The sequence below is a fragment of the Geotrypetes seraphini genome, chromosome 2 (assembly GCF_902459505.1).
Source record: "Geotrypetes seraphini chromosome 2, aGeoSer1.1, whole genome shotgun sequence".
In the NCBI taxonomy this organism is placed as follows: Eukaryota; Metazoa; Chordata; class Amphibia; order Gymnophiona; family Dermophiidae; genus Geotrypetes; species Geotrypetes seraphini.
This window is the reverse complement of record NC_047085.1, coordinates 80,479,395-80,492,789: the sequence shown is the minus strand read 5'-3', so window position 1 is coordinate 80,492,789 and position 13,395 is coordinate 80,479,395. Positions and strand designations below refer to the sequence as shown.

General features: G+C 45.0%; 1 protein-coding gene across 1 annotated transcript in view; it reads right to left on the bottom strand.

Annotated features, from left to right (window-relative positions):
* Window positions 1-5,396, bottom strand: part of PIP4P2 (phosphatidylinositol-4,5-bisphosphate 4-phosphatase 2) — a 95,628-nt gene extending 90,232 nt beyond the window's left edge. Inside the window, exon 1 of the mRNA XM_033933281.1 lies at window positions 4,944-5,396. Within this exon, the coding sequence (XP_033789172.1) occupies window positions 4,944-5,049 (106 nt within the window). The 5' untranslated portion in view covers window positions 5,050-5,396. The remainder of the gene's footprint in view (window positions 1-4,943) is intronic.
* Between the last annotated feature and the right edge of the window lie 7,999 nt (window positions 5,397-13,395).

Genomic DNA, 13,395 nt, shown 5'->3' with positions numbered 1-13,395 from the left:
AGCGTGCACCAAACGCTAATGCGCCAACAGACTAACATGCACATGTTAGCGTTTAGCGAGCGCTAAATCGATTAGCATGCACTAATTGGTTAGCGCATCTTGGCTAAATCGATTAGCATGCACTAATTGGTTAGCGCATCTTGGTAAAAGAGGGCCTTAGTTTAGTTTAATTAATTTTATATAGTTTAATTTTGTTTGGGTCAGCTCAGTATTTTTGTTAGCGATCATTTAAAATGTATGAGTGATTGCTCACGAGCTCTGCTTAGAGGGAACATAGGCTGTCCTATATTAAAGAGGTCTTCTGGCCGGTGACGGGATAATTGCGCGCCAGACACCAGCGCGCCGTCAATTCAGCGCAAGAAAGAAACGTGCCGCGGGAAAACTTAGTTTTAAAGAGCTCCGATGGGGGGTGTGAGGGGGAACCCCCCACACTTTACTGCATAGTGTAAGCACAGCCGTTGGGGGGGTGGGGGGGTGCAACCCCCTCATTATAGAGAAAACGGAACTTTCCCCCCCAAAAATCGGAAAAAGTTCCGTTTTCTCTATTATGGAGGGTTCCAACCCCCCAAACCCCCCCAACAGCAGTGCAAACACTATACAGTAAAGTGGGGGGGGGGTCCCCACTTACAGCCCGCTTCAGAGCTCTTTAAAACTAAGTTTTCCTGTGGCGTGCTTCTTTCTTGCGCCGAATTGTCAGCACTCGATTGTCGGCGCGCTGATGTCTCGCGCGCAACTAACTATGAACCTTTCTGGCCAGTGTCTTGAAAAGATAAGTATATTCTCTTCAAAGTCTTTTATGAACCCACCCTTTTATAAAACCGAGGAAGAGGTTTTTAGTGCTAGCTGGCATGCTGAATGATCTGCTCTGCTCCAATGCTCATAGGAACTCTATGACATTGGACCGGCATCTCACTTTAGAAGATCATATGGATTTGTTAGTCAGAAAATGTTTCTCGGTCTTATGGAAACTCCAAACCATTAAAAAATATTTTGATGTAGTATCATTTCGTCTGCTAGTTCAGTCTTCCATCTTCCAGTCTTCCATTGCATGCTTGACTATTGCAATATTATTTATTTGGGAACATACAAGAAAACTCTGAAAAGAATTCCAGTTATTCAAAATTCAGCAGTTCGGCTGATTTTTGGTTTGAAAAAATGGGAACATATTACTCCTTATTATCAAAAACTATACTGGATGGAGGCAAGAGTTCTGTTTAAATTTTCCTGTATCTGTTTTAAATCAATATTTGGTATGGCTAAATCTAAAGGAAATTAAAGGTAAAAGACAACCATCCCGAAGTAAAAAAAAGTCGTTAATGGACCTCAAACTAATCTGAATAAATTATTATGCCCCAACATGTCAGCGTTCATTTTCTCATACTTATAACACAAACATAAATTCGCCCACCAAAAGGTAAAACTAAGCTGATATCAATTTTTTCCAATTATGAGTAACCATTTGTATGGCAATCCTGGTCATGATACTAAAAAGCCAGCATTTATACCGGTTCAATGGGGATTTTATATGCAATAGTGTCCCACAGATGACTACATCATAGGTTAATGGAATCAATAATTTCAGTATGTTATTGATATGTCCCCATATCGACTTCCAAAAATTGAGTATCAAAGGACAATAGAACAATAGATGATCCATTGTGTCCCTATTTCAAGATGACAGTGCCAGAATCTATTAGATTTAGAACTATCTAACTTCTGCAAACGAACTGGGGTCCAAAAAGATCTGTGTAACAAAAAAAAAAAAACAGGTTTGTCTCATAGATGCTAACACTGTACATCTCATCCAGAAAAGGGGGGGGGGATCTCCTTTGATGTATTACTTGATTGAATGTACTGGATGGGGGGTAATTCATTTTGTATTGTTACTGATGGATTGTAAGTGCTGATTATGATTATTAATGCATGTACAATTTTATGTACTTTGTTTTAGCCTTGAAAATTTAATAAAGATTTTTTTTTTTAAATTGGGAATAGCTCCTGTGTACCTGGACTCTCACTTTTTCCTAGACTTTTTTAACAGGCCTACACGCAGAATCCATGTTTGCTTACCCAACTGTAAATGCTTGTCGTTTTAAAAGATTTCTGGATAGAACTCTTGCTTTTCGGGCAGGAAAAATGAATGACTGGCTGGGTAACATTATTATGCGTGCTCCATCTTATTTTATTTTTAGAAAATTAGTAAAGACACAGTTGTTTGATTGATTTATAATTTAATGATTCACTGTTTTCATTTTTTATCTTTTTATATTGTATGTATTTCTGATGATTTATATTATATTTTTTTCACTGACTGTCCAGTACTTCTTATTGTAAACTGCATCAAACTATTACGGCTTTGGCGGTATACAAGAATAAATTATTATTATTATGACAATCAAACAGTGCAGAGTATTTAGCGCGCCAGCCAGCACTAAAAACCTCTTGTGCAGTTCGATTCAAGTCCAGCAATTCTTAATCTTATCCCTCCCTATTGTGTTTCCCTTTTATGTATCCTTTCTTCTAAAATATTGTAGTTCTCCCCTCCTTACCTTTGTATCTCTAAGGCTTAAATAGCCATGTATGTCAATTAGTTAAGTTGTTTGTCCTTCTGTAATCCTAAAAATTTATTTTAATTGTATAACGCTTTGTACCATAGGATAAGCGTTTAATCAAATACTTGAATAAACTTGAAACTTGTAAAAAAAGGGGGTGGGATTAATTATTTGACATCAAGAAGAGGTAAATTAGTTGACACCAGGAAGAGCTGTTTGTGGGCTCTGATTTTTGGTACTGCTTACCTAAGGAGCTGAGAACTGAAGAGAATAACTTACTCTTCCGACAGATTGATATTTTAGTTTCATTTATATGGGCATTTTCAATAAATTATTAGTTTTATGGCATTAATGAACCTCACTCTTAAGCCAGGATATGTGGAGTATCCTCTGTCCTCAGCGGTATGATCAACTGGATGTCGTCTGCGTAAATGTAGCATTCCCATCCAAGGTTTTTGATGAATTTTCCAAGCAGTTGGAGGATGTTGAACAGCATGAGTGACATGGAGGATAATAATCATTAAAACCTCTTCTCTCTTTTCTTTTCTGTTGTTTCTGGTGATTTTAGTCACCTTTTTCCAGTGATGTATGCATATGAAGGGGTGCTGAAAAGTTCTCAGCCCAACCAACCAACTAAGGCCTAGATTCACTAATCTCAAGGATCCGATCAAATCCGTGGGCGATCCGATCCGTGAGGAGGCCGGACACCCGATTCACAACGCGTCCACATCAAATTAGGCAGCATTCAAATTAGGCTGATCGAAGGAACGCCCCAAACCGAAAACACGGATTGCTGAAGAGTGATCCTGACATATGCGCAGACCATCTTCTTTGCCTGTAGATGGTCTGTGCATGTGCTTTCTCTCTGTGCTTTTTTTTTTTTTTACTCACCTGCAGGTTTAAAACAGGGATGCACTGCAGCGTGTTCTGGAACTTAATAGAACATGCCGAAGTGCAGTCCCGCTTTAACCCACAAGTTAAAACCATGGAATCGGGGCGGCAAGAGCAGGAGAGTTGGGGCAGAGAGCAGGGTTTTTGTACAAGCAACTGGTCCTCAGCGGTCACTTGTTTTTGGATCGGCCAGCCCAGTCAGTGTGCCTGAAAATGTTTAGTGAATCGCTGCCAGCCGGCTGCATTTGCATGCCATTTCCCCTCATTTGCATGCACGGATCTAATCGGAGGTTGATTGGCACCAAGGTTAGTGAATTGGGTCGGAGGAAAATCGGGTTGGTACACAATCACAAACACGATCGGTGGGCTTAGTGAATCTAGCCCTAACTTCCTAAATTCAGAGTGTTATTTTGCCACTGTAACTGAAAAGAGTGTTATCTTATTTTAAGTGCCAATTTGCAGAAACAAAATTCTATGTTTTGACATTGTTTCAGATCATTGGTTGAACCATTCTCTTCTTGGTTTAGCTGAGAACTTTTCAGCACTCCCTCCTATTATGATTTCCCTTTAAAAAGGAAGACAGACAAAAATGATTTTAAAATACTATGGTGATTCAGGAATGTATTGGCTGTAAGATTTCTCTTTAGAAAGATCACTTTGAACTCATCTCTAGAAACATATGGACCACAGTCCCTGCTGCACCTTGATAACAGTTTGTATTAGTTTTATTCAGAAAATTACCTCTTATGTGGCCAGCAAACAGAAACTAGATGCCAGTGTATTGCATAGTATTTTTTGACTTTAGAGAAAGTAGGAGTCCTGACACCAAAGCTACAGTTACTAACATCCACTTTTTGTGCACTGTAGTAAACCATATCACAATCTCCACCTCCCCTCCCCCCCAATATTAAGCAAGCTTCTACACTGTGTCCAAAGAGCACTCATTTTTATTATGTTTGGCACCTCCAATCATTCTAAAATGTTGGTACCTATGTCTCTTTAGAACAATAATTGCAATAAACGATTACAAATGAAAGGAATCCAGTCATGGGTCATTCATTTTAAAATTACAGTTCATGGTGGGAGGGAAAGGAACGGCTGATTCAGCAAAAAACGGTGAAAGAAGGATTTTCCAAAGAAAACAATGTCCACGGCCATAACCTGCTAGCCGAGGACGCTGCAGTCTCTTTCTTGAAGATCAGCACCACCTGCCCAATTGAAGCAACAGGGACAAACCAGGGTTGGCTCAGCATGTCCTTGATGGCACAATGCCTTCTGCCCACCGTATTATACAGATCAGAAGCTCCCTTTTCTCTCACTAGGACATGAGGAACTGCTCCTCAGCAGTGGCTCAGGCCCCGGGGTGCCACTGGGCGCCCTCCGATCCCCAGGAAATACAAAGAAGAGCGTCAGCGGAGCCCAGAACTGCGGTCACTCACACATGCCCCCCTCTCCCCCCCCCCCCCGACAGTCGGATCGCCTTCTCCCCACCGGCCTTACCTCTCAAGCCGCTTTCGGCGATGTAAGGGGGCGCGGACGGGGTTACACTGCCCGAGGCTGACGCCGAAAGTAGAGGAGAACGCTCGTCCGTAGCATCAGCAGCCATGACTGCAGCAGGGGAAGAGGCTGTCTTCCTGCGGCCTCCCCGCCAGGCGGCGCTCTCTCCCAGCACCGCTCGGGCTGTTCCCCCCTCAGGCAGGAGGCGCTCTCTGGGTCTCCACTACTGTGCCGAGCGCGCGACTTGTAGAAAAGGCACGCGCGGAGAAAGCTAGGGGGAAAACCAGGTAGGCAAGAAGGGGGCAAGCTAACCACTGGCTTCCAATCCCTGCGCTCCAATAAAATATTCCTGACTTTCTTCCCGCCTCCTCCCTCCCCCGCCCAGCGCGCTCTGCAGTTTCCCAGGCAAGGGAAAAGCCCTTAGGAGGCTCCTACGTAGGAGGATTTGTTTTTCAGGAAGCAGAAGCTCCGAGTTGACATCTGACGTTTTAACCGAGGGCATCCGCCGCTTTCAGACCCTCATTTGGTTTGAACCCTGGCTCTCTTGGGGGATGGGCTGGTACAGTGTATAATTCACAGAGAAAAATAATATTTGCATGCACTGGATGTCTGGAAATGGGTCAACATTAACTGATGATGCACATTTCTCAACGTTTTATTAGTTCATTATCTTCCCTAGACCTTTTAGGAAGAGTTCTGACAAAAAATAATATTTGTGAAAACGAATTTATTTTTCCTAATAAAGATATTTATGAAGGAGTACAATTATAGCTAGTTAATTCAAGTATGTGTCTTTGACTTGGGTGAATGAAGCGAACGGGCAAGGATGTATGAATATGGCTGTGAAACTCAAATGCAGTTTGAAAGTACAGTATTAGATCTGGCAGAAACAGACATTGAAACGTCCGAGGGGCATCAGGCAGTTCACCAAGTTGTCCAGTTGCTGCAGAAACGTTGCTGGTGGTCAATTTTTGGAAGAGTCACCTCATTCCTAAATAAGACCTGGAATACCTGAGAGTTCGATTTCCACAGGAGCGAACAAGCTGTTCCTCCCAGAGACACCAAGGAGAAACTTCTCCAACTAATGCGAGCCTTTCTGAACACACATGCTCTGAAAGCCTGGCAATACTTGCAGGTCCTTGGGTCAATGGTCGCGACCATAGATGTGATTCCCCGGGCAAGAGCTCACTTGCACTCACTTTAAGAAGCGCTTATTTCTAGTTGATGCCCGCAAAGGGATCAGCTACATCAGCAGCTCCCTTGGACAGTGGAGGCTCATCACAGTCTAGTCTGGTGGTTGAACCCTCACTCTCTTTCCAGAGGAGTTCCCCTCTGTATCTCAAGCTAGATGATCTTGATGACAGATGTCAGCCTTTACTGCTGGGGGATGATTTGTGAGGACTGTCAGGTCCAGGGCTGCTGGTCTCCTTCCCTGAGGAAGTAGACAATCAATAGCTAGGAGCTTCGAGCAATCGGGCTGGCGCTCCTGTAATTCAAATGTGCACTTCTTGTACCATCCCACTTTATTCCGGGACCAGTGGGTTGTTTACCTCCTTCCACCAGGGATCTGTAGGAAACCTCAAACATTTGAAACTGTTACCCACTCCCTCTCACACCTTACCATTGAGCATGCTCCCCTAGACTCCCTCCAGTCTAAATTCCTACAGGCCAGGCTTATCTTTTCTGCTCGTGTTTCATTTTGTGGGGTTTTTTCACTAATTTCGGTACTTTTCGGTTGCGGATTCACCCTCGTGCTGTGGAGGTTCCCTGCAGAGACATCCTTGCAGCGGGAGATCGCAAGACTATTGGATAATGTCTGCTTTTGGGGGGGTTCCCTGCTCAGCAGTAAGGCTCCTGGACAGCCTGCACATTAGTGCTGCCCAATTCACGATTCGAATCGGTTCACCGATTCACTTCGGGTGAATCGATTCAATCGGCTCAAAAAACAAAAAATGGCTTCTCGATTTGCCTGACCCTCCCCCCCCTCACCCCCTAAAGCAGAGGAGGGGCGGGACCGCGACGGAGGAAATAGCTCCGAAGCGGTACTAAGATCGCTAGCACCACGATCTTCAAGGAGGGGGAACAGGCAGGCCTTCAGGGGTGGGATAGGCCTTCAAGGGGGGGACAAGCCTTCAAGGGGGGAGGCAGGCCTTGAAAGGGGGGACAGGCCTCTAGGGACAGGCAGGCCTTCAGGGGTGGGATGCAGATCTTTAAGGGGGAGGACAACCTTCAATGGGGAAACAGGCCTTCAGGAATGGTGGCACAGGCCTTTAGGGATGGGGTGCAGGCCTTCAGGGGGGGACAGACCTTCAAGGTGGGACAGACCTTCAGGGGAGGAGGGCCCTGGTATAGAAGTACATGGAGGGAGGGAAGGGGGGTTCAAAGAGATGGGCATATGCCAGACTTTGGGGAGGAAGAAATGGGTCTGAAAATAGAGGAGAGGGAGAGAGATGATGGACAATGGGATTTAGGGAGGGAAGGAACAGAAAGGGAGAGAAATTGGATGCAAGGGATGGTGTGGAGGGGGGATAGAGATACTGGATAGGAGGGTAGTTGGGAAAAGAAAGGGAGAGATGGTGGACCCTGGGGTGGTGGGGAAGGAAGGAGAGATGCTGGATGAAAGGGTTGAGAAAAGGTGGATCTGTGGATGGAGACAAAAAGAAGGAAAGATGCCAGACCTCTGGGGGAGGGGAGGGAAACGGAAGGGGAGGACAGAGATGGCAGATGGATGATTAGCATGGAGAAAGAAGAAAGAAGGAGGCCCTGGCAAGCAAGTTATCAGAAGACAACCAGAGCCTGAGACCAACAAAATTTGAATAATGACCAGACAACAAAAGGTAGAAAAACTAATTCTATTTTCCATTTTGTGATTACAATATGTCAAATTTGAAATGTGTTATCCTGCCAGAGCTGGTGTTAGACCGCAAACGTGAGCTAGGATTTTTTGTTTGTTTATTTTGTTTACACCACAGCACCAGTGTGGTTAGGAGAAGGCAAAGGGGGTGAAGAGGCTGTAAAATAAACCCACCAGGATGTTTGAAAAAAACACCCAATTGGCCAGGAAAATCGAATAGAATAGAATCGAAAAACCAATTCAATAGGCTGAATTGAATCGATTCAAATCAAATTTTTTTTCCTGAATCGGGCAGCATTATTGCACATCTGATCGGGGCTCTGGGACTTTTCCCTTGGGAGCTAGCTCACCCCAGGTTCATCCGCTAGTGGGTGTAGTGCAGGCTGAGCAGTTCCTAGGAGGCACGACTGGGATTGGAGCTAGACTATGTTCCTCCGCCAGACATCTGCACGGCATGTCCACAGAGGTCTCTGGTCGTAGTGGTCAGGAAGTCAGAAGACTTGAAATCAGTGTCGAGGAAGGAGGAAGCATTGGAAGACAAGCAGGACTTTGCAGTTGAATTTTAATGATTTGGACTGTATTTGGACAAGATCTGAACTTTGAACATTTTTTGGTATTTTTTGGGTTTTTCTTTTTTTGTTGCGCTTTAAGCACAAAGCACTTTTTAGAACTGAGCACTTTGGATTGGCAGTAGCTGAGTCCCGGGACTTTATACAGTTTCAGCAGAGATAAGTACTCCTCTTGTATTGGGGGCATGTGGGGATATGGGGGATGATTTAAGGTACTGGGGGGCATGTGGTTGTATGAAGGGATGATTTAAGGTACTGGGGGGTACGTGAGGGGTATGGGGCCTGCCTGCCTGCCACTAGGCCTGCCTGCCTGTCAGTCACTAGGCTACTAGGTCTGCCTGCCTGTTACTAGGCCACTACACCTGCCTGCTCTGTGCCCTGTCTTGCCCTACCACTAGACCACCAGAGGGGGGACAGGGTGCAGAGCCTGGCAGGGAGAATTTGGGTCACAATGTTTTTTTTCTTTTTTCCTCCTCTAAATCTAGGGTGCGTCTTATGGTCAGGTGCGTCTTATGGAGCGATAATCTTTTTTCTTGTAAATCCTCACTTTATTCCTGGAACCCACTCCTTAACTTCTGATTCATTGATTGTCTGCCTTACAGGTACTGGTAAGCTAGATTTCTGCTTCTGACCAGCCTTTATAAGAGTGCCATCTGACTGGGTTTACCACTTAAATTGTGTGTGTGTGTGGGGGGGGGGTCCCGAGTTCAGGCGCCCCTTTCTGACAGTGCAGACTGTGTCTCTTAGCACTGTTTTGTCATTCAGGTTTTCAATGTTTCATTAACTTGTTTTTTCATTTTGCATTATTGATGCATTTGTTTATATGAGCAGAATTGATTTGCTTGTCGGGGAGTTCCTCATTTCTCTCTCTCTTGTTTGTTATCCTCTACAGATGTTCATGGCTGCTTAAAGACTGACTGGAGTCCAGAGGAACATGCTCAGTGGTAAGGTGTGAGAGGAAGGGGGTAAAAGCTTCAAATGTTTGAGGCTTCCTACAGATCCCTGACGGGAGGAGGTAATCAACCCTCTGGTCCCGAAATAAAGTGAGGATTTACAAGAAAGAAGATTAGCAAAGGTAAGAACCTAATCTTTCATTCAGAACAAGGTAGTTTGGGTCTTCTCGGACAATACCATGGCAGTAGCCTGTGTCAACTGCCAAGGGGGCACCAGGAGTGTACCCTTACATCTGGAAGCTCAAATTCTCTTTCGATGGGCAGAAACTCATCTAACACTTTTAGCAGTGCATGTAGCAGGAATTGACTGTGTCCAAGCAGATTATCTCAGCTGCCAAACCTTGGATCCCGGGGAATGATCACTATCCCAGAGAGGCTTCACGTGTATAGTGAAGAGATGGGGGTGTTCAACGTTAGACATCATGGTGTTGGCATCCAACAAGAAGGTGGCTCGGTTCTTCAGCTGACGATATGAAACAAGAAACGAAGGGCTGGATGCCATGGTCTAGCCATGGCCAAAGAACGGTCTTCTCTAAGCCTTTCCTCCGTGGCCCACGATAGGATGCCTCCTGCAAAGGATCAAGGAACACTGGGGAAGAGTGATTCAAGTGGCACCCAACTGTGCGAGATGCCAGTGGTATGCGGACTTGGTTCTTCTGCAGCTAGATAGGTGACTCAAACTTCCCATCAGGGCCCAATAGCCTTGCAGGATCTGGAATACTTTGGTCTTACAATACGGCTCTTGTGCATGCAGCTCTAGTGCGCAAGGGCTACTCAGATGGAGTAATTGCTACCACCTTACGCAAAAAGAAGAAGTTGACCTTTGTAGCATGCACGAAGGCCTGGAAATGTTTCCAATCCTGGTGCGCTCAAAAGATTGAAGACTCGAGCTCGGTACTGATCTTGAGGTGCTCGCCTTTCTCCAGGAGGGCCTGGAAAAGGTCCTAGCCATCGGATCTCTTGCGAGTTCAGATAGCCAGACTTTTTTGCTTCAGTCCTAAGCCCCTTGAGAGCTCTCTTGCAGCTCATCCAGATATAGTTTGATTTTTTCATAATATATTTTATTAAATTTTTCAAATAAGGGAAAACTTCCCAATATGCAGGATGTACAACACAATAAAGCAGGTACCAATACACTTCCCAACTTCACCCCACCTCAGGTCTACCCCTCCCTCCCCCCCATCCCTTCCCACTCCCCATCCCCTAGCTATACCAGAATAACACCAATTCCAATCCAGTGCTATCACTTCAAAGACACTCAAACATTCAATAAATGGCTACGTGCTCTTGGCGTTAAAGTGTCCCAAAAAGGTGTCCAGCGCAGACTAAATAACCGTCCCTGTGCAGAATCCAAAGAAGGAAAACAGAGCCTCTCCATGGATGCTTGGTGAATCATCAAAGTTCTCCAACAGGAAAGTGTCGGGGCATCCGTGGAAATCCAGCACAACAAAATTGCTTTCTTCCCCAGTAACACCGCTCGTGACAGAAAGCTGCGAAATCCCTTTGGAGCAGACAAGGGAACGTGATCCAATGCAAACAGCATCACCGGATCCAGGATAAAGTTGTAATTCCACATTGTTTGAATATGTACATTAAGCTGATGCCAAAATGCAGTAATCCGAGTGCAGGTCCAGAACTGATGCCCCAAGGTAGATGGCGAATAAGAACATTTGAGACATTGGTCAGTCGCACACATTTTAGCTCGAAACTGATACGCATTTGATCTGTAGAGCCTGTGTAAAAATTTATAATTAAGTTCAAACAATATAACATTATGAGTCACACGGGCTGTCCGAAAAGTCCCCCTGCGAATCATAAGTGCAGTCACCGCACAAGGGAGATCCTGAGACCATCGTAAAGCAATTGATTCATAGTCAGGTTCCCCCAGTTGTTCCTGAAGGTGGCGATGATGAAATCTCAAGGGGATGTGTGCCTGAGCCGATAAGCTCAACGCTTCGGAGAGGGACTCCATGCAGCGATCAGTGAGGGATACTTTCGGCAATGTGGTCATGTAAGAAGATAATTGGAGGTAAGAAAGCCAGTCAGTGGGTTTCCATCCATTATCACGCTGTAGTTCCGCAAACGTTTTTAAGGAACCGGATGAGTGGACCAGTTGAAAGATATATTGATTAGATCGCGAATTCCACACCCCAGTAGACACTGGGTCCAGTCCCGCTAAGAATGCCCCGTTCCCCCTCAAAGGTAAATAAGGAGTCACCTGATGCTGAATCCGAAGTTGTTGACATAGCAGTTTCCAAAGGCGTCGCAAAGGCAGTAAGAAGAGATCCCGTGCTGAGGAAGTCTTTCTTGGCAAATGAGGAGCATGGAGCAAATAGCTAAAGTGATAAGGGTCACAGAGTAACAATTCGTGATTAGTGGCTGAGAAATGTCCAGTACCCCTAAACCAGTCATTCAAATGTCTCATCTGACACGCCCGAGACAGCAACCGAAGATTACGGAGACCAAAACCTCCCCGGTCCCGAGGGCGTGCCAAATGAGACAAAGATAACCGAGCCCTCCTCCCATTCCACAAAAACCTCTGTAAACACTTCCCCAGCAATTTGTCATGGCGAGCAGAAAGCAATACAGGTATCATTTGAAATATATAAAGCCACTGCGGTACAAGCACCATGTTATACAATGCTATTTTACCCAATAAAGAAAGTGGATAGACCCTCCAATTCTCCAATTTCTGAATCGTTGTAAGTACCAGAGGATCAATGTTAAGAGAATACAGTTGAGACGGATCAGAGGAAATAACAATACCCAGGTAAGTAAGGTGACCCGTCGCCCAAACCAATGGAAAGTCGCCCCTCCACCGCCTCTGCACCTCCATGGATAGGGGCAATACCAATGATTTCGATCTATTCAACTGCATACCTGAGTACATACTGAATTCATCTAACAGTTCCAGCGCCCTAGAAAGAGAGGCTGCAGGGGATCCTAATGTTAATAGGAGATCATCTGCATAAGCCAATACCCGTAGTTGAGATTCCCCCTCCGGCATGCCCTGTATAATATCATCACAGAGTATTGTACGCAATAAGGGGTCCAGATATAATAAGAAAAGCAGTGGAGAAAGTGGGCTGCCCTGACGTGTTCCACGCTCAATCTGAAATACTGGAGATCTAGTACCATTGACCAAAATACAAGCGGTGGGATCCTTATAAAGCAATTGAAGCATATTATAGAACCACCCAGTAAAACCCATGTAAGTCAGCACACTAAACAAGTACTTCCAGTTGACCTGGTCAAAAGCCTTAGCTGCATCTAAGCCCACCAGTATCCCATGAGCACCAGAGTCCCTCATACATTGTAAGGCAGTAAGTAATCTACGAACATTAAGGACTGAATGACGGTTTCGTACAAAACCCACTTGTTCAGGTACTATCAATTTCGGCAGCAGAGTTGAAAGTCGATTAGCCAATATTTTATCTAATATTTTGATGTCCACATTAATTAATGAGATGGGACGATAGGATTCCACATCCGTGTCTAATTTACCCGGTTTAGGAATTAAGGTAATATATGCCTGATTTGCCCCTAAGGGAAAGGATCCACCCTCCAGAGCTGCATTATAGTATGCCTCCAGGGGACCACAAAGGGCGGAAAAAAGAAGTTTATAAAACTCTGGTGAAAACCCATCGGGACCAGGCGACGTGCCTCCCTTAAGCTGTTTTACCGCTGCCTGTAGTTCTTTACCCTGAATGGGATGATTCAAAAATAGTCGATCAGGGGAGGACAATCTAGGAACCCCTGCATCCAGCAAATAATCCTCCACCTCAGGTCCTCCCTGACCATCTCTAGCTGTATAGAAGGCTCTATAATGCTGTAAGAAGCCTTCCACAATGTCTGGGGTGTTAGTTAATTCCTTCCCCGAACTAAGTAGTATTCGGGGAATATGGCGGTTAGAACGATATGGTTTGGTCAAATTGGCTAACAGACGTCCCGCCTTATTCCCAAATCTGTAAAATTTAAACCTATAATAGTGAAAGTAATGCTGGGTACGTTCATGCAATAGAGTGTTCAAAGCAGCCTGTGCGGACGTCATAGCTTCCTGCGTCTGCGAGGAAGGGCGT